This window comes from Crocodylus porosus, unplaced genomic scaffold, assembly GCF_001723895.1.
Source record: "Crocodylus porosus isolate Cpor-Errol unplaced genomic scaffold, CroPor_comp1, whole genome shotgun sequence".
In the NCBI taxonomy this organism is placed as follows: Eukaryota; Metazoa; Chordata; order Crocodylia; family Crocodylidae; genus Crocodylus; species Crocodylus porosus.
Genome location: NW_017728910.1, coordinates 33,759,396 through 33,780,582, shown reverse-complemented (window position 1 = coordinate 33,780,582; position 21,187 = coordinate 33,759,396). Strand labels below are relative to the sequence as shown.

Here is a 21,187-nt window from a genome sequence, read left to right as displayed (position 1 = left end):
TAAACAGGAACTTGATTAGCTCCTCCAAAGAGACAGAGGCTAACTTTAGAGTCTCTAGGCAACTTATCTGTACAACAGTAGCTAAACAAAGACTTGAATTTCCACATTTTGGTGAGTGATGTAAACACTAGCCTAGACACTCAGCTTCTCATGGAATACCTCTAACAGATAAGACTGAGAAAAACCCATCCTAGAAAACTCAGTAACTTGGTGACTAGGGCCTTCACCTGGGATGTGGGAGACTGCCTCATTCAGAGCAGAAACAAATCAAATAATGTTTTCTAATTAATTATTCTGCTAGTATAACTAATATTGATACAATTATATTTAGAAAACGTAAAAACTGTTACAAAAAAGATCCACAGAAAACCTTTTCTGTTCCTTTTTGTCTACATGCAGTTCAGATCTTCCTACCTTGAGAGATATAATTAAATTGTATATTTTATATAATTTAAGTTTTTGACACATTTTAAGTACAATATTATTAAAACTACTTCTGAATGCTCTTGTATAATTTACCCTTTTTAACTAACATTTTGTGGCCTCCTTATGTCCCATTCTTGCAAAAATCTGTTGTGAACCTACTCAGCATAACATTGTCAATAGACATGGACTTCATTGGTATCACTGATAATGTACAAAGTGAAACCACTGTGTAGATCTTTGCAACATTAGTACCCAAAGGAAGTACTAAAAAGACTAATTTTCCTCAGAATTATAGACTATATAACTCAGTGCTTACAGATTTGGAATGTCAGTCTTTTTATATCTGATTGATAGTTTTCCTTGTTCTATAAACCCCTTTGAGCCATATCTAGTAGTTTATTTTCAATATTTTTCTTCTGTTAATATATTCTAGTTTTCCTTTCTATAAGGGTTTTATCCTAATGACCATATTAAATTACTTTAGGTTTAGCAATGTGAAGTTGCAGCCTTTCAATGTGGAATACTATACTTTCTCATATACATCACACCCCAAAATCAGATGCACACCTTTTTTTTTAAAGACAGAATAAAGACAAAAAGATTTTTCCTTGTATTAAGTAACTGAGTAGCAGCAGCTAGGGAGCCAGTCTTTCTTATTATTCACTTCCCTGTGGATCACATGCAGAATTTCTTTTACCCAGCAAATGTTTAAGTGGCAGAAACTGCCGTTACCATGTTTCCTTGCTTATGGGATGCACCCCACTTTGCAGCAGCTGGGGGATTGAAAAAGGTGTATTGTATGTGAGGAAATATAGTAGTAATATAGTGCAGTGGCTTTAAAACTAGGATTGTATTATTTCACTTAGGTGTCTTTGATGTAGGATATTTCATTTTAGAGGTTTTTTGGTACAAGGATATTTGGACACCAGTCTTCCTGGATGTTTTAGACTAAGGCATGTGTTTATTTTTAAAAGGGCATGCCAGATCCACAGTGGTATAAAAGGCATATCTGTGTTGCCTTTGCATTTTTACAAGTTGAGGATCTGGCCTAACTTATTTCAGTAAATTAGTGTTTCAGAAAAACACAAATGCCAACACAGAAGAAATGTATATCATATCAGGGGCATCAAACTCATTTGTCCCTGCAGGCTAGATGAGTGACCCAAGACCAGTCCACAGGCTGGATGAATGATGCTTAGCTAGCCCCATGGGCCCAACTGAGCCCACGAACTCCCACTCTCCCATATGCTGGCACCACATGCAGCACAATCCTGGACTGACTGGAGTGGGTGCTGGATCCAGAACATGGGGAAGCCAGCAAAGTGGGGTTGGATGTTTGGCTCTGCTGCCCAGATCTGGCCCACAGACCATATCTTTGACACCCCTGCATTATACAATCTTTCTGTCTTGGGTAATTGTGTGGATATGTCACAGTGCTATATACAAAGACCCTGTATACTACTTTATATGGAATACTTTCGGTGTTGGTAGAGTACTTCATTTCTCTATCTACAGTTTCAGAGGTGCAACTTCAGGCTTTGTTTGGGATTCATGCTCAAGTTTGTCTCCATTCATCCTAACTGTCAAGTGTGTACCCAGTCATTCAGGCTGGAGCGTTAAAAGCAGCAATACATGGCACTATCCACATCACTCCTTTGTCATGATCTTTGTCCAATATTTAATGAAGCCTTGACATCAGCTTCTGTTCCTGGCTTTCACGCTTTCACGTAGGGAAACTTTCTCTTAGATATTTAGGCTTCAAGCCTACCAAGTTTTCAGATCATGTAAACTTTCATGCCCAACATGAATATGATCCCATCTGAGCATAAATGCTTGCACTGACGGCTCATTTTGCGTGATAAAGACCTTAAGTTATTTTCTTTTTTTAAATTATTCACAATAAAAATATCCAAACTGTTTATTGCAATACTGTACGTCAAAAGCACTCTTTGCCTAAGCAAGTTCTACTAAAATTAACTTTAATGAGACTTTTGCTTCCTAATTCCAGTGGTGTATTTGAGCCAGCGTTTGTTAATTTTGGATACTTAATTTTAGTGCTTGTAGTATAAAGGCATACCAGACTGAGAAATATTTAGTTTGTTTTGGTTCATATTGAGTCTATTTACATTAAAGCAAGTTCCAAACTCTACAATACAATAAGCACTCCAATTTTATAAGAATTACATTTACAGACCTGTGTTACTAAATTCATGTATGGTTGATCAGAAGTTAAAAATCCTATGAGAGAAGTCAGTGCTAAAAAATAGTCTCATAATTTCACCACATTTGGCCCAGTTTATCCATGTTTGTACCTTCCGATAATTTAATAAGGTTATGCCAAGAAGGAATCTGAAGAATGTGGCTAAGCTAAACAGTATGGAAGTTCAAAATGTAAAAAGCACCTGTCACCATTAATCAGTTAGAGGAAAAAGACTTCTTACCACAAGTTTTTAATTCCATTTGGCATATCTATGCTGAAGATGACTGTCTCTTTGAAAAGCAATGTCACTTTGACAATAGCCCAATAGAAAGGAAGAGGAATTGATTTCCATTCTGCTTTAAAATGGTTATAGCCATTTCTGGCCTGTTTTGGAAGAGTGCACAAGATAGGGTAGGGGAGCAAGAGCCATTTCCCTCTCTTTGCCATTGATTTCTTTGCTCTTTGGAAATCAATGAGGCAACATATCTAGTGGTACTGGCTCCTAAGATGCTGAAGAAGTGGAGCCATAATTCCAGTTCTACCTTTCTTCCATACTTTCCACAAAGGCTAGTTGAGTTAGCCTTACACATTAGATTCCCCATGAATGTTTGATGATAAGGTTATGCCAATGTCACACTAGATATAGACTGAGCCAGCAGCAAACGGGTTAATTTGCATATGCAAATTACAGAGCACAAGGCAGCATCATGTAGAGATACCCAAGCCAGCCTGCTAGCTCCAGATCTGGAAGCTGGATAGCCATGTTAGCGTGACTCTGCTGCTTCCACTTCCAGAGCTAGCACATACAATGCTGCTTTGTGCCATAAACAAACAGCAAGTCTTCAAAAGCCCCTGTATAGGCAATTGTCCAACAGAGAGTGGCCCTATCATTAGCTATAACTCAAAAGTTATAGCTGATGATATAACTTAAGTATAATCTAGACTGAAAAGTTTACAGGATTGTCAGAGAATCTGTGGCATCAATGATTCATTTTATTAAATTCCTAGCTCCATCCTGTCCATGCGTCGGCCTGGTATTGCAGTGCTTCCAGGAGCGGTGCAATAAACAAAAACAAAAAACAAACAAAAAAATTTGTTAAATTCCAGCTCATTGTGACCTCTGAAACTCAGCATCTCTGAATTCCAAAGTCTGGGTTTCCAAAGTTTGACACCCAAAAAGCTGAAGGATTCAAATTTAGATTCATTTCATTTCTAGTTCGAGAACTAGTGTTAAGTAGGGCACCTCTGCAACTCTAAGCACAATTTGATTCATATTTGCTGGGTATGTCTGCATGAGACGCCTTATTGCACAGTAGACTAATCTGTGCAGCAAAGCATCACTATGTAACCATGTACAGGAGCTACTGTGCAGTAAATTAGTCTACTGTGCAGTTTTCTACTACCTGTTACAAGTAGTAGATTTTCCATGCAGTAGCTATTACACACTAGCACACAGTTACATAGTTGACCAGGAGAAAATTGCCATTCTCATTGCTGGGGGCCGGAAGCTGCCTGCTGCAGAGGCAGGAGACATTGTCTCAGCCCATGCTCCATGATCAGATTGGGGGTTGCTCAGCAGGCAGCTGCCTTGGGCAGAGGTGGGATGGAAGGCAGCTGCCCTAGAGATGGGACAGCTCCCCCCATGCCCCAGAGCCCAGACCTGACCTCAGTACTCCCTTCCAGCCCTGGGCTAGCACCTGGGGAGCTTAGAGCACCCTCTGGCTGCCAAATAGTAGTAGAGCAGGGCAGGAGTATCCCTGCCACGAACTGCTCCCATTGGAAGCAAATTTGCTCCTGATGGGTGCACATGTAGACGTGCACTCAGGGAAAGCTTACTACACAGTACTTAACTGTGCAATAAGCTTTCTGCACATTGCATATGTAGACATTCAAACTAAGTTTTCTTATAGCTATTTGACCATTTAGAAGTTTGATTCACAGTTGAGTTTAGTCCTTAAATTTGTGTATGCTAATATAAAAAAGATAAATGAGACTTTAGGAATGTGTGTATATGGGTCATTATTATTATTATTCAACCATATCCATATCACTTATCAGTATGTTAAGGAAACTCCCATTACAAGTTAGGCATAGGGTAAATCCTGGACCCTCTGAAATCAGTGGTAGCTTAACCACTAACTTCACTTAGCTCAGGATTTAATCTATAATCCCAGTTTTGAGGAGGCAGGGCAGGGTGGCATTTCAAGACCTTAACCTCTGGGTTGGCTACACATTAATATCTTTAATTGGCTTAAAGTGCTCATTATTCAGTTTAAAGTTATGCCACTCCAGGGCAGGATTATCTCGGAGACTAGTTTAGAATCCTTTGGTATATACAAATTGGTTCCTAAATGCGGAGTGAAGAAAGAATATTTGTAGATATGCATGCTTAATGGAAAAAATAGTTTGCCTTTCAATGAAAGAGGAATTTTCCTAATGTACAATATTCCACATCTATCTTGGTGCATTATGAGATTTTATTTCTTCTTTGAAGAAGTTCTTACAGCTGCTGGGGAGGTAGCTATGTTTTGATCCAGTATGACAATGTCTATGTTTACTTAGTAATGGAATAGTTCTTGCATAACCATAAAATTAAATTTCAATAATGTTATATATGCTATTTCGTTTTCATTAATTTTTTACAAGATCTTTTTTTCAATCATAGGTAATTTTTAGATGGTGGAAAATCTCTCTTAGGAGTGAATTTCGTGAATCAAAGCCTGGAGAAATTAAAGAATCTCATGAGGATTTCTTGGATGACCCATCTCTTCAGAGTAAGTTACTAGAGAACTTTACAAATTTATTACAGCTGATATGGATCTGCAATATAATGATCTGAGAAGAAGACTCAGGTCACTCAGAGGCCACATCTGCACATGGTGTGGACATTTGGTTCCCCAGGGCCAACTAGTGGCAGCTCCCCTACTGACCCTGGGAATGCGTGTGCCATGCATACTCTGGCACATGGCAAGTGACCCTACGGGTAGTAGGGGAGGCTCGGGCCAGCACTGGGTTGGCACCAATGGCTTTACTTGGGGTCCTGGGGGTCTTCTGGGGCTACAACAGCAGTGATTCTGCTGCATGGAGCCTGGCTGGCCTCCACAGAGCTACTTGCTGGCCCCAACAGTATAAAAAGCTGCCCTGGCGAGCAGCTAAGGGCTACTTGCCCTCAGGAGTTTCTGAGGCCTGGCCAGTTGCTATCTGTTGACACTAGTCCCTTGTGCCAGCTGGACTGCTGAAGCAGGCCTAACCTAGAGTCACCCCTGTACCCTCTACCCATTACAACAGTCTAGCAGTGAGGGCTGCTGTCTGGCTGTGACCTGTTGTCACCTGTGACAGCATTCATCCCCTTAGACCTGTGGCCCCATGGCTGCACAACTGCCAGACCCAGGTGGGGACAACGTGGCTGGGAGGCTCCATGGAAGTCCAGTCTGATGGTATACAAGGCACATGGAGGCAGGAGCTGGTCTGGCTTGATGATGTACAGCTGCTGCCTACAGTGCCAGGAGCCCCAGGTGGCAGCAAGAGTCGGCTCAGTCCAGCCTGAAGGTGCACACCAGTGATCTGGGCTGGCGCCATGTGCCACATGGAGCCCCTGGGTTTCAGACAGCGCTGCACACCACTGAGATCCTCTGCCAACAGTGGGCCATGAGCGCCCTGCTGGCCCACTGCTGGCTGCTGCTGCAGGGGTGGGGGAGACTGTGCGAGGGAATAGGTGGGGTACCCACCCCTCCCACACAGTCCCCCCTATCCCCACAGTCCCTCCACCCACAATCTGTCCATCCCAACACAGTTTCCTGCACCTCCACAGTCCCCACCCCCACCCCAACATCCCTGCCTACTTGGGACAGAGCCTGGGTCCAGGCCACTACTGCCAGCCTTGTCCCACTTCTGTTTGCTAAGACACTGCCACACTGAGACACCGCACACTGCCACACTGAGACACCGCACACTGAGACAGTGTGCTGGAGCAGCAGGGGCATGCAGCAGGCATAGAGATGCTCTGGCCAGGTGCCAGAGCTTCTCTTTGGAGGACCCAGCCTCTGGTTACTTCTGGGCATACTCCAGGAGCGCACCCTGCACCACTTTTTTCCTGCGTGGTTTTTTTTTTCACTAGAATTTCCCAGTATGACGCTTACAGTCCGTACTGCAAATATGTAGCACAGGGAACATTTTTTCATTCCTAGCATGCTTCCTGTGGCATCTCAAACTGCTTTGAGACACCACAGCAGGCACATGCTCACTCATCTGGACATGGCCAGAGAGACCAAGAGGTACAGGCAGCTTAGTAGCTGTGACATTTTTTATGAGCTGCTGTTTCATGTGTGCATAAGGAGAAAGATATTTTAATTAAAGATGGTGTCTCATGTTTATCATGTTTTTGAATGATAGTCTATAAAGACATAACATTTTCATTTGAACTTCCTAATGCAAGCTGAAAGCAGTCAGTAATATATACCAGCGTCACTGAGGAATTGAAACAAGACTGCAGGACAAGTTAGTTTAAGTTAAACTTAGTTTAGTTTAAATATAAATAAATAATTTCAACACTTTTTTTGGTTCAGGAATGTCTTAATTCCCAAGAAGTTTTTTAATATATTAAGCTCTCTTGCTGACATTGTTAATCTCTCTATTTGTCAAGAAAAAGTAGTCTTCCAGTATTTCAGCCTGGCAGTGGCGATATCAATTTTAAAAATACCTGAGCTTTCTAGGAAATATTTTGGTAATGAGAGTCAATTTCTCCTCTTTCTTTTGTGCCAGAGGTTACTAAAAGCCAAATCCTACCAGCACTTCCTTGTGATGAATCTGAAAAATGTCATTATTTGCAGTGGGGCTTTGTACCCTCTGCATTACTACAAGGTCCTGTGTATATGTGTATATGTGCTGGCCAGGGTTTTATGTCACTGTATTTACTCTTGTGCCTTTCTGTGGTATTTGATACTATTCTAATGTCACAGTGAAACATCTGCATTGGATTATCTGTCACATTGTTCAAATAGTTTATATCCAAATCAACATACATAGCCTTTCCTCCTTTAGCCCCTGTGTTTTCAATGCGCTAAAAATGTTTGTAAGTTCCCTCAAGAATCTGTGTTTGAGTCTAACTTTTACTGTATTTTCAGACTTTCTCTTAAAAGTACTAGTAGTGCTTCTGAATTTCACCATCACATAGACACTGTTGAAACCCAGAAGAGTCTGTCTTTTCTCAACATTAATTTGTTTCTTCCTACTTGCAAAGAATATCATCTTGAGCAATTGTTTATATGTAATCTTCCTTTGAGGATCATATGAACCATTAATATATTTGGTAACTACTCCAGATCACATCTCCTGCCTCCCCACACAAATGTTCAGATACTTTTATGCCCTTTATCAACCTTTGCTTCAGGAACCATACTGCTGATTCTCTCAGATATTTACAGGGGCTGCATCCAGACAAGCAAACACTTGCCTTTGGGACACGTGCACTCAGGAGCCACGGATGGCAGCAGGAGCTGTCCTGGTCCTGTTTGAAGGTGTGCACCAGCAGGCCAGGCTGGTTCCATTTGCCATGTGCAGCCACTGGGTCTCAGGTGGTGGCACACCACCTCGGGTGTGCCTGCAGCAGGCCATGAGCACCTCAATGGTCCAGCCCACAGCCCCCACACACTCCTCACATCCTGGATAGCAAAGGGGGCAGGAGAAGCTCTGATTTTTCTAGGATAAAAAAACAAAAGCAAATACCAAAGCTTATAAAGATATTTAGAATTAATTATATTATGATGATAGAGGCACTGGTAGGCTCCCAAATTGCTTTAAAATTGTAAATATATCAATAAAACATTTCCTGACTGATTCTCTCTCTTATAGTGGTGTTTCATTTTAATCATGAAAGAACATAGATTTTGGGGTATTTTAATGAGAGAATTTGGGATTTTTTATCAGAGAATTTGCAATTTTTAAACGGGGAACACCAAGATTCCTGCTACAGAAGCAAGTGGCGGGACCCAGGCAGAGGAGTCTGCCCAGGGCTGGCAACAGGGACCCAGCTGGAGGGCAAATGAGGTGGCTGACCTTCTGGCCATTTCGGGCCAGGAGGACATGCTTTGACAGTTCAAAGCAGACCACCACAATAAGGACATGTTCCAAGTGATATTTGCTTAGATGGCAGTGTGGGGTCACACATAGCACCAATACCACACGAAGACCAACTGTGCAGCCATGGCCCACTGGCAACTGGCACAGAGGTGCAGGCAGCTCTGCTGCAGTGCCCATGCCACAGTCCAGGTGACCATTTGGTCCCCATCCAGATCTGGCAGGCATGCAGACATGGGGCTGTAGATCCAAGAGGCCAGATGCTGTTGCAGGTGGCGGCAGCCAGCAGGTCAAAGCCAAGCAGCAGCCCTAGCTGCCAGACTGCTGCAGTGGGTAGAGGGTGCAGGGCCCTTCAATGTTAGGGCTGCTACAGCAGTCTAGCTGGCACAAGGGGCTAGTGTCCCCAAATACCAACTGGCTGAGCCTCAGAAGTTCTTGAGGAGAAGTAGCCCTTAGTTGCTTACCAGGGCAGGTTGTTATATTGCTGGGGCCAGCACAAGTAGCACCATTTGCCTCACACCGAAGTGCATGTTCAGGCATCTGTGATGAGGCACAAATCTCCAGCACAAATTTGTGCCACTCTATTTGAGCTGCTGCAAGTTGCACGTGCCTGCATGTGTGTATGCAGCCTGGTTGTTCAAATGTTACTTTTCCAAACATTTAGCAAAATTTATGCCAAAGTTAGGTTCCTATTAAGTCAGTGGCAACATCCCTGTTGACTTCAGTAGAGAGAGGTAGCATCTGATGAAGTAAGCTCCTGCTTACAAAAGCTTATTTATGTCCTATTTGGTTAGCCGGTAAAGTGCAGATTTACCCTGCCTTCTGCCTGACTTCAGTAGCGTTCTAAGTATGGGCTACTGTGTATACACAATGCACTCTTCCAAGTCATTAACTAACTTTATATCTAGTCTTAAGAATTAATTGGCATTTTTTGTCTTCCTTTAGTTACTGTTTATTTCATGGGCATTAATGTGTCCCTGAAGATACATATTATAAAACGGTATTACCAAAACTTCATTCCACCAGAGAAACAAGAGGGAAAATGATTTCCATTACAAATCACATGTTGGGTTCATCACTATCCAGTGCAGGCATTTCAAGCATCCAGTAGATAGCCTATGAAGTACACATTTAAAAATAAAATGTTAACACTTCCGAAATACTTAAATTTCTGTTATCATTAGTAATGTCAATGCAGATTAGCAATAGAGATCAATGATACCCATTCACTTTCATGTTAATAATCACATATAAATAATAAGGTATACAAATGGATCATCTCTATACAGATCCTGTGATTGTGCTACCTGGTAATAAACCAGAAATGTCTCTGACATATATCCCTGTGCATCAGCAGGGAAGCAAAATTTAAATTACTATGTATTTGATTCTATAGTTCGGATACAACTGTTCTACCAAAACATAAGCATAAGTAAGCTTCTAATACTTCAAACTGAAATAAACTTTTGTACTGTAGGCAGGATCAAAAAGAGTGCTTCTAGTATGGTACAAAATCTAAGAAATCATTTCATAACATAATGTGGAATGACTATCTCACAACAGCTTCACCTATAATTTTCAGTTTTTGAACCTAAGGACATGTGTAGACAAAACAGGGGCCCTAAATTAACAAACCACCACTTCAATTTAGGGCCCTTTAAACCCCAGTGCCATGCACACACTTGAACTTACCTGCCTTTCTGGTGGCGGGGAAGGGAGGATGAGCTGCTGGTGCGTAGAGCGGTCCCTGGGCTCTGGGTGAGGGTGGGGCTGGTGCTTCCCTCCACAGCAGTGGCGGCTCCCCCCCAGGCAGCATTCACCTGCAGTCACCTGGCTCAGGCAGCCCTGGGGGGCACCACAGCCATGAAGGGAAGCACAGAGCTCCTATGCAACTCTAGCAGGTAGGCTTCCGGGGGGGGCTGTAAGAACAGGCTTGCTGTTTGTTTGTTTTTCTTGTGCGGAGTCTGTCTTCCCAGGCTGCTGCCAGGCTGCCTGCATGGGCTTTCTGCAGAGCCTTTGAGCTGCATGGAGCCCGGTGCTTTGCTCCACAGCTGTAGGGCAGCGAACTAAAATTCCTCAGAGGAGTTTTAGTTTGCTGCACCTCAAGTCATTTAAGGTGCGTTACACCACTGAATTTGCTACAGCGGCTGGAATTACTGCACAGTGCACCACTGATGCATGCAAACACCAACACCATTAAAGTGGTACAAAAGCATTTAACCCATTCTAAAGTGTCATGCACACATGCCCCTTGTTTTGTCTACACACAGCCTTAAACAGCAGCCTTATAAAACATTCCTCATTTGTCTGCATGGAGACAAGAATGTTTTTATTTGACTACTAAATAAAATCACATTCATTTCTCATCATAATTATCATGGGGCTAAAGGACAAGAGTAGATTTTGTTCGTGTAAAGCTGGTCTATATATATTATTGTATATGGATGATAGTATAAGGCTCACATTTTAGTTCTTGACATGCCAAGGGGAGGAGAGAATATCTATTTATGTTCCTGGAAGAATGAACAACTGGTGCAAGCCACTAAATATTGTCAGTTGCTCTTAGGCATGAGAATCTTGAGGGGAGCTTGGATACTTGTCTACCCATATGAATAAGTCAGCACCAGCTGCAAAAAGAATATGATAGGTACATTATAGAAAGAAAATGAAGACATTTGAAACTTAACACTTGAAACCAGCCCCAATAATCTCCACATTAACACATGTATAGCTACATATAGAAAGAAAGTGTTATTTTTATTAAAATTCAAGTTCATGGAAATAGACTCATACGATAACCTTTTTATAGCCATACAGCATGAAGGATGTGCATATTGTGGACACTGTCTTTTATTATTATTATTATTATTATCATTATATTTGTATTAAAAGAGTTGGATCATAGTCATCTATCAAAAAGGGGGATGGAGACCAAAGCCCTGAGGTAAGTGGGGAAGCAAGAGACCTGGAGGAAGCAGAAGCTGGAGGGGGCAACAGGGGAGGCTTCATTCTTCCTGAGAAAGTAGGGCAATTGGCTAGCCACCTCAAGTGCCTGTTCACAAATGCACAGAGCCTGGTAAACAAGCAGGAAGAATTGGAAGTCCTCACCCAGACAAGGAACTATGATGTGATTGGAATAGTAAAGACTTTGTCGGATAGCTTGCATGACTGGAGCACTGTCATGGATGGGTACAGACTGTTCAGAAAGGACAGGCGGGGAGAAGAGGAGGAGGAGTTACACTTTATGAAAACGAGCCATATGATTGCTCAGAGCTCCTGTATGAAACTGGAGATAAGCCTGCTGAAAGTCTTGGGGTTAAGGTTAGAGAGGATAGCAACAAGGCTGATGTTTTGGTGGGTGTCTACTATAGACCACCAGACCAGGAGGATGTAGTAGATGAAGCTTTCATAGTTTTCATAAACGTTAGGGCTGGAAGGGACCTTGAAGATCATCAAGTCCAGCCCCTTCCCTAGGGGCAGGAAGTCAGCTAGGATCAAAGGACCCCAGCAAGATAAGCACCCAAACGTTTCTTGAATGAGCCCAGAGTAGGTGCCTGCACCACTTCTGGAGGGAGTCTATTCCAGGCCTTGGGGGCTTGGAAAGTAAAGTTTTTCATTATGTCCAGCCTAAAATGGTCATGGCCATTGTTTTATGACCATTGGTCTTTGTTATCCCTTGGGGCGCTCTGGTGAACAGATGTTCCCCCAGATTCTGATGCAAACCCCTTATGTACTTATAGGCAGCCACCAGGTCATCCCCGAGCCTGCACTTTTCCAGGCTGAAGAGTCCCATGGCTCTCAGCATCTCTTCATAAGGCCTGTTCTCTTGCCCTCTGATCATGTGCGTGGTTCTCCTCTGGACTCTCTCAAGCTTCTCGACATCTTTCTTGAATTGTGGAGCCCAAAACTGGATGCAGTACTCCAGCTGCGGCCTCACCAAGGCCGAGTACAGCGGGAGGATGACCTCCTGAGATTCACTTGAGAAGTATCTATGGATGCAAGCCAGAGTTTTGTTTGCTTTACCAGCTGTGACATCATATTGGTGGCTTATGTTCATCTTGTGGTCTATCATGACCCCCAAGTCTCTTTCAGCCCTTTACATACTTACAGGTAGCTAGTGAGCGTAGTACAGCTGAACCTATAAGCGTGCTGCGGGTTTTTTTCCTCCCAAGGTGGAGTACCTAGCCTTTTGTCAATCTCTTCTTCCTTGTCCAGGCAATATGTCACCTGGTTATAGAAGGAGATGAGATTGGTCAGGCAAGACCTACCTGCAGCAAACCCATGCTGGCTGTCCCTCAGGATGTTGCTATCAGCCAGCTTATTAAGAAGGATCTCTTTGATAATTTTCTCCAGAATCTTACTGGGGATTGAGGTCAAGCTGATTGGCCTGCAATTCCCAGGATCTATTTTCTGCCCTTTCTTGAAGATGGGTACCACATTGACCTTCTTTCAGTCTTCAGGTACTTCACTGGAGCGCCACGAGTTTTTGAATATTTTTGCCAATGGTTGGGCTATGACACCTGCCAGCTCCTTGAGTACTCTAGGATGTAATCTGTCAGGACCAGCTGACTTGAAGATGTGCAGCCTCTCAAGGTGTTCCTTTACAAGGTCTACACTGATGCTGGGTATAAATACACCCTCACCCTGGCTGTCTTGCATCATGCTAGGCAGGGTGGTCCCTCTGGGCTGATGAAAGACTGACACAAAATTCCCATTGAGCAGGCTGGCTTTTTTCCTGGGTGTTGGTTATCAGTTGTCCCATTTGGTTCAGCAGGGGTCCAATGTTACCCTTGCTTCTTTTCCAACTACCTACATATTTGACTTTTTATTATCCTTGATATGTGAAGCCAGATGCAGTTCAGTTGCAGCCTTGGCTTTTCTGATCCACTCCCAGCAAGCACAGATCAGTGCTGAGTACTCCTCCTTGGTGGTTATTCCAGCTTTCCATCTTTATAAGTCTCTCTTTTTAGATGAAGGAGGTCCTCAAGTTCCCTGCTTGCTGTGCCCTTTTGCTACCCTTCCTCTGAGAAGTGTAGGTCCCTTATTGAATGGGAGAGGCAACCTAGTCACAGATGACGAGGAAAAGGCTGAAGTACTTAGTGCCTTTTTTATCTTGCTTTTTACTGGCAAGGTCAGCTCCCAGACTACTGCACCAGACCGCACAGTTTAGGGAGAAGGTAAGTAGCCCACAATGGTGAAAGAACAGGTTAGGGACTATTTAGAAGAGCTAGACATATACAAGTCTATGGGGCCATATGCAATGTATCCAAGGGTATTGAGGGAGTTGGCTGATGTGATTGCAGAGCTGCTGGCCATTGTCTTTGAGGACTCATGACAATCATGGGAGGTCCTGGACAATAGGAAAAGGGCAAATATAGTGCCCATGTTTAAGAAAGGAAAGAAGGAGGATTTGGGAAACTACAAACCAATCAGCTTCACCTCAGTCCCTGGAAAAATCATGGAGCAGGTCCTCAAGGAATCCATTTCTAAGCACTTGGAAGAAAAAAGTGATCAGGAAGAGTCAGCATGGATTCACCAAGGGGAAGTCATGCCTGACCAACTGGATTGCCTTCTATGATGAGATAACTGTGGATGCAGGGAAAACAGTGGACGTGCTATACCTTGACTTTAACAAGGCTTTTGATACCATCTCCTACAGCATACTTGCAAGCAAGCTAAGGAATATGGGTTGGATGAATGGACTGCAAGGTGGCTGGCTCTTTGAGCTCATCAGGTAGTAATCAATTGTTCAGTGTCTAGCCAGTATCAAGTAGAATGCCTCAGGGGTCAGTCTGGGGCCAGTTTTGTTCAATATCTTTATTAACAATCTGGAAGATGGAATGGATTGCACCCTCAGCAAGTTCTTTGGTAATACCAAGCTGTGGGAAATAGTAGATTACGCTAGGATTAGTAGATAGAGCTAGGATTCAGAGTGACCTAGACAAATTGGAGGATTGGGACAAAAGAAATCTCATGAGGTTCAACAAGGAAAAGTGCAAAATCCTGCACTTAGGACAGAAGAATCCCATGCACCACTACATCCTGAAGACTCATTGGCTAAGCAGCAGCTCTTCAGAAAAGGACTCGGAGGTTACAGTGAACAGTAAGATGGATATTAGTTGCAGTGTGCCCTTGTTGCTGTGGATAAGTTGGAAAGAGTCTAGCTGAGGGCAACAAAAATGGTTTGGGGATCTGGGGCACGTGACTTACAAGGAGAGGCTGAGGGAACTGGGCTTATTGAGTCTGCAGAAGAGAAGATTGAGGGGGGATTTCATAGCAACTTTTAACTATCTGAAGGGAGGTTCTAAAGAGGATGGAGCTAGATGAAGCTTAGTGGTAACAGATGACAGAACAAGGAGTAATGGTCTCAAGTTGCAGCAAGGGATGTTTAGGTTGGATATTAGAAAAAAAACTCTCTCACTAGGAGGGTGGTAAAGCACTGGAACAGGTTACCCAGAGAGGTGGTGGAATCTCCAATCTTGGAGGTTTTTAAAGCCCAGCTTGACAAAGCCCTGGCTGAAATGATATACTCAGGGATTGTTGTACCAAATTCCTAACCTAGTGCTTTAATAATTGATACAACACTCAGGTGATTAATAAGAGAAAGTCTTGCTTTAATAACTACCAACAAGCTATGAAACTCAATGACAGAAAAAAGTCTCTTTCTCAGTATTCAATAAATGAGCTATATTACCACACAGTCCTCGTATTAGCTGCACGAGATTCTTTATTTGTGCAGGCCCAGAAGGTGGTTCAGTCTTCAGTTTTCTCAAACTGTGGATCCATTGCCTTAGTCCAGCTGGGAGCAGGTTGCAGTGTCTCTTTTCCCTCTGAAGAAGATGCCCACTTTCCTGGCAACTCTTTCCTACTTATACTTGTTCAATTATATAGCTTCAAAACATTCCTTCTTGATAGTTGGTTAATCAAAGTCTGAACAAAGCAGGGAAGAATGGAATTAACATTTTACAATTGTATCCTGTTTTGTGTGTTAGTTTTGCTTCTGCAAGCTTTTCATTAGTTTGGAATTAAATGGGGTGGGTATTGATTGAATGAGGTACCTTTAGGAAGCTGATCACAATAGACAGTACTGTCTTTCGGTGGTTACATTAAAAATAGTGCTGCCTCAAATGGCTTATGGAGATATTTGACAGATATTGAATGCCTGTTTTGAGAGATATGCCTTGATTAAGAGAAGATGTTACAAGTTATTTTCGGTACCTGGGATACATTTATTAGACCAAAGCAGGTCTGTTAAAGTGTAAAGTGAGGTAATAAAGATCAGAGGCTATTAGATACGATAGGTATGAGTTTGAGGCAAATAGACTAGTTTAGCATAATAAACATTTAGAGATTGACTGCCTATTTTGAGAAATATGCCTTAATTAGTGAACGCAAGCGTGTATCAGTGAGGATCAGAGGTCACTGGGTGTGAGGTAGGTAGGTTAGATCAGTGTTTCTCAATCCATGGATCATAACCCAAAAGTAGGTCACAAGAATATATGAAAGCGTCACAAACAAACTAAAAATGGGTCAACAGGTTTTAAAAATGGATTCTCCTTTTAAAGGAGAAAAACATGGGAAACTGTGACAGAATTCCAGCCTGCAAGGGTCAGCTTGGGGTGGCCCCTTGCCCTACACGCTGGAGGACTAGGGACTGGGGGCAGCAGATCCAGAGTGAGAGGCACTGGGTCAAGACTGGTCATCAATGTTTACAAATGGATCCTGGTACAAAAAAGCTTGAGAACCACTGGGTTAGATGCAGTCACATAGACTGATTTATCATAATAAGCATTGGGTACATTTGCAATTAACACAGGAAGTGTAACACAGGAGATGAGATCAATTTGGGATTGCTTTCTTTCACGTGGTCCCAGCCACAAACTCACATTTTGTACAGAATGTATTGTTTTAGCAATTTAACAATTTAAATTTCGTGTGTGGGTCTGGCCAAGAGTTTACAGGGATGGTCCTGCTTTGAGCACAAGGTTAAACTAGGTGACTTCCTGAGGTCCCTGCCAACCCTAATTTTCTATGATTCTATGAAACTAAATTACATTGATCACCAGCATTTTTGGATATGTTTGTACAACATGAACTAAGAGACTGAGTCCTAAAAAAATGTGGTAGGGAGTATCCTGCAACATTTCCCACAATCTAAGGAGTTAAAGAAGAAACCAGATAAATATCTGTCAGGAATGATTAATGTGATCCTGTGCTGGGCTTAGTGGACAGAGTAGATAAGCATTGAAAGTACCTACAAGTCCAACTTTCTATGATACCGTGATTTTAACTTACTTTATAAAAAAGAGCCCTAGCAATATTAATATTACATTCAAAATATAGTTTTGTGACACTCTAGCTGAAAGAGACTAATAAGCAACTGCCCAACAGTGTATTCAGAAAGTATTTGTGAAAGAGGAATTTCCAGCTATCCTCTTTTTGCTTTTGAGGTCTCTCTTGTGTCTGAAAGTTCTACATATTGCTCTAAAAATCTGTCTTGAAATATGTTGATAATTGACTATGTAAGAAGCAATTATCATTAAGAAATTACTCATTTACCTGCATCTCACAACCTGTTGTCATGAAGATTAAGGTATTCAGTCTCAAGAAGCACACAGGAGACAAAGGCAGGAAACAAAGCTGCCTGGACATAAGGAATCTTTCCTGGAAGACATAACAATGACTATGAACTAAAGAGCAAATGCAGAGCTTGCTTCTTTGGCCTTGCCTTATATTTTTAAGACAGTTTCTGGCACCACGGGATACTTTACATTTATAATCTAAGTCTGTGAGAAAACAATTGGTCATTTTTGCTGGGTTGTACATAATAGTTAAGAGCTAAGACTATGGTGATGGGTATGGTATAAAAATACAAATAGCAGATAATCAGAATTCTAGTGATTGGATCTACAAATCTGCTTTGCACTGTTGCCAAAAGTAGCAGCACACATTTGTGCCACTACTATTTTTGCTACTGCAAGAGCATGCCCCTGCATGTGGGGTTGAGCCCAATGGACGCATCCACACATGCAGGCATGTGTGCTTGCAGCAGTTCAAATAGCAGCAGCACCAATTTGTACTGGAGATTTGTGCCTCAGCCCATGTGCCTGAGCAAGCACTTTGGTGTGGGTCAAGTTGTTCCACTTGGAGCAAACTAACCCTGCCCAGCTTCTCCCAGATCTGCAGCCACAGCTAGAGGCTGAGGCCAACAGCTGTGTTGGCCCTAGCTGTATAAAAATCTGCCCTCGTGAGTAGCTCAGGGCTACTTGCCCTCAGAAGTTTCTGGGAGGTGGTTGGCCACACCTTCTCCTTCTCCTGCCACCTGCCCCTCCCCATGGGGGAGATCCTCTGCTACATGCTACTGCCCCCCTGGGGGGCCCACCACATCCCCACTACATTATACCGCACCCCAGCTTCTGCACTCCTGTTCTGGCCTGCTGCCCAGCCTGCTCCCAGGTGCCTCAGGCAAACCATCCCCACCTTCATCTTCACCTGACAAACACCTGGGGTGGCTGACCTGGACGGCTACTACCACCACTGCCGCTGCTGCTGCCACTGCTACTGTTACCTGTGCTGTCACTGCCCCCCCCCCGCTCAGGAGAGGGGGGGATTCTCCACCACACTGCCTTGCAGTGCCCTGCACCACATCTGCACTGGATTACTGCCTTAATGGAATATTTGCTCCTGCGCTCCCTCACAGCTGCCTTACCGCATCTGATCCTGTGCCTTGTTTGCTGCCTTCTGCTGAGTGTCTGGATGGAGGCCTGAGGGGCTCCTGGACTGGGCTCCAACAAACAAAGCCCCTCTACCACTCCAGCCATCTTTTACATCTGCCTCAGAAGCCTTCCCTGTGTGTTTTGCCCTTGTGTGGTAAGTCCTATGATTCATTCCTCGTGTCCTGTTGTTTGCTGTGTGGCTGAGTAAGCCAGCTCGAGTCTCCCCAGTCCTTCTGTGTCTGTGTCCCCTCCCCCACCTTCCCTGAGCATAGCCTGCCCAGTTTCCAGGGAGGCTGTAGCTCAGTGAGCTTCTTCTCACCCCCCCCGGCCCCAGCTTGCCCCTATTGGATTCATTAGCCCTTCTGTGTTTTTTTTTTTCTTTTTCTTTTTTGGTTTCCCTATCCCTTACGTGATGCAATGGCAGGGCAGAAGCCTTCAGGGGGGCAGATGCCCCTACAAAACTTCCTGTAATCCCCATTCTGGAGGCAAATTCCAGCCAGCCCCCTGAGAGGATGCATGTCTCTATAACTTCCACCCTGGGGGCAGAGTCCAACCAACTTCCCCCCCCACCCCCCCGGGTAGACAAGCCCAGCCTGTAATCTCCACTGCTGGGGCAAACGAGACTCCAGTGTGGGGGGCAGGGAGTCTTCCCCAGCCAGGCCCCCCCCCCCCCCCCAGAGGGGCTCCCAAGCCCTTCAGGGACCCCTCAGGGACCCAGGACAAGGACAATGGGAAGGGCTCCACTTCAGCCTCCTCTACAGCTGGGGGGTGGGAAGGGCAAGGGCCTCAACCCCTGGCTTAGACCACTAGCACCTAAGGGGACTGGGTGTGCAACACCAGCCAGCACACCCACTCAGTCTGGCCCTGGCCCTAGCTCTGGCCCCACCAAGGTGGTCCCCCCAGTGAGGGCACTGCAGTTATGCACAAGTGGCTGTGGGGTGATCCTCAAGTGATGGGGGCCCCCTTTCTGGCACTCACCTGCAGGCACAGGGTGAAGTGCCACCTACCTAAGCAGGAGGACCTGCACTTTGAGACTTGGGTGCAGGCCCTGGCTTGAGTGGTGGGGACCCCCAAGTTCATGGTGGCCTCCTGCTTTCATGGCGGGGGGTGCTTTTCCTTTCCTCAGAGGCTGCCACACAAAAGGCAATGGAGAGGGGCTCATGGTGGAGAGTGAATACATCCCCCTTGAGCCCCTAGAAGAGCTGGGAACCCAGGTGGGTCCTCAGCTCCATCCTACCCTATATCCCCAACTGGGCCCTACTCCCCCAGCTGCAAACCCAGGGGAGAGTAATCTCTCCAGTGGTGACCTTCCTGCTGGGCTGCCAAGACCCCGGCATCTGCCACATGCATTTTTTCTGCCGCCAGGTCATGATCCAGCTGGTGGCAGGAACATGGCTGGAGGCTGAGAGTGCCTTGTGATTCCTTTTCAGCAGGCCCTGGTGAGGATGTTTTATACACTGGGGGACCTGCGGTGCTTCCAGTGCCATGCCCTGGGGCACTTGCATCACGAGTGTCCCATGAACCTGGCAAAGAAGGCATTCATAGGTCCCACTAGCAAGAGGGGCGCCCCTGCCACCAGCACCCCCATGGCACTCTGCCCACAACACCCAGCTCCCACCCTCCAATCAAGTTTAGCAGAGTCCCAAGGAGAAAGGCAGCAGCCAAGGGGAGAGAAGGAGCAGGGCATCCCCACTCCTAGCCATGCCCCTGCTACAATTGCCCCACCCCAGCCCAGCCCCTACCCTCTCCTGCTACAGCTTGTCCACCCAAGGACCACTCCATGACTGAGTGGATGCAGGTCCCCTCCAAGCACAAAGCCAAGTGGAAGGCCCAAGCACAGCTGGAGCCCTCTGAGGTGGAAAACCAGCCCCTCTCAGGACCAGCACGTGGGGAGTAAGGATGACCCAGCTTCCAGGGGCCTCCCCAGCTGCAGCTGACACCCCACCCCTAGGAAGGATGGATAATCCTGGTGGAGGACACCTGGGGGCTGCTGGCTGGTCCCAAGCAGGAGCCCGTGGAGGAGACCCCCTACTCTGCAAGCCAGGGCCTGCCCCCCAAGACCATGGGCGCTGAGGCTGAGGCCTTGGCTGACCCAATGGTAGGTCAGGTAGCAGAGCTCTCCCCCTCCAATGACCTGGGAGAGATGGGGCCCTTGGGACTCACCTCATAAGTCCTGAGGGGGCAGATACTCTGAGGTGGGCACCGATGCTACCCCAGTGCCTGATGGGTCTCCTCCCTCTGCCTCCCAGAATAACCTTGCTACCAGCCTGCCCTGTGGTCCCACCCCAGATCGGGTTGAGGTGGGGTCCCCTGACAGACAGACTGATCTTGTTGGGAACCCCACACAGACCCCTAGGGTTCCAGCTGTGCCCTGCCATCATGTGAGGGAGTCCTACCCCCCACCCCTCTCCCAAGGGGCTTCAGAGATCTCTCTATCCCAGCCCAGGTTTGGGGAATTAGTGGCCCAGGGGGTTCAGATGGTGCCCAAGGAGCCCACTAGCCCCAGAATGAGGAAGAGGATGCTTGAGAACCAGCAGGCTCTGTGGAGCCTGCAGACCTCTTAGTTCAAGCAATCCCCAGGGGTGAGCTACTTGCATTCCTTGACCGCGACTTCACCTGGCAGTTTACCAGCAAGGTGCAGCTTGCCTTAGACTGCTGGGGAGATTTTGACAGCCTCCTCAACACTGAGGGCACTGGTGGGGGAAGGCAAGGGGCCCAAGTCCTGCAACTCTCAAATCTATAGGCAGGCCCACAGTTTCATAGATACCCT

The 21,187-nt window shown here is 45.1% G+C and overlaps 1 protein-coding gene across 1 annotated transcript in view; it reads left to right on the top strand.

Moving 5' to 3' along the window:
• FBXO36 (F-box protein 36) overlaps positions 1 to 21,187 on the top strand; it is an 81,066-nt gene that overhangs the window by 47,411 nt on the left and 12,468 nt on the right. The window contains exon 2 of the mRNA XM_019533006.1: positions 5,292 to 5,400. Coding sequence (XP_019388551.1) covers positions 5,292 to 5,400 — 109 coding nt within the window. The remainder of the gene's footprint in view (positions 1 to 5,291; positions 5,401 to 21,187) is intronic.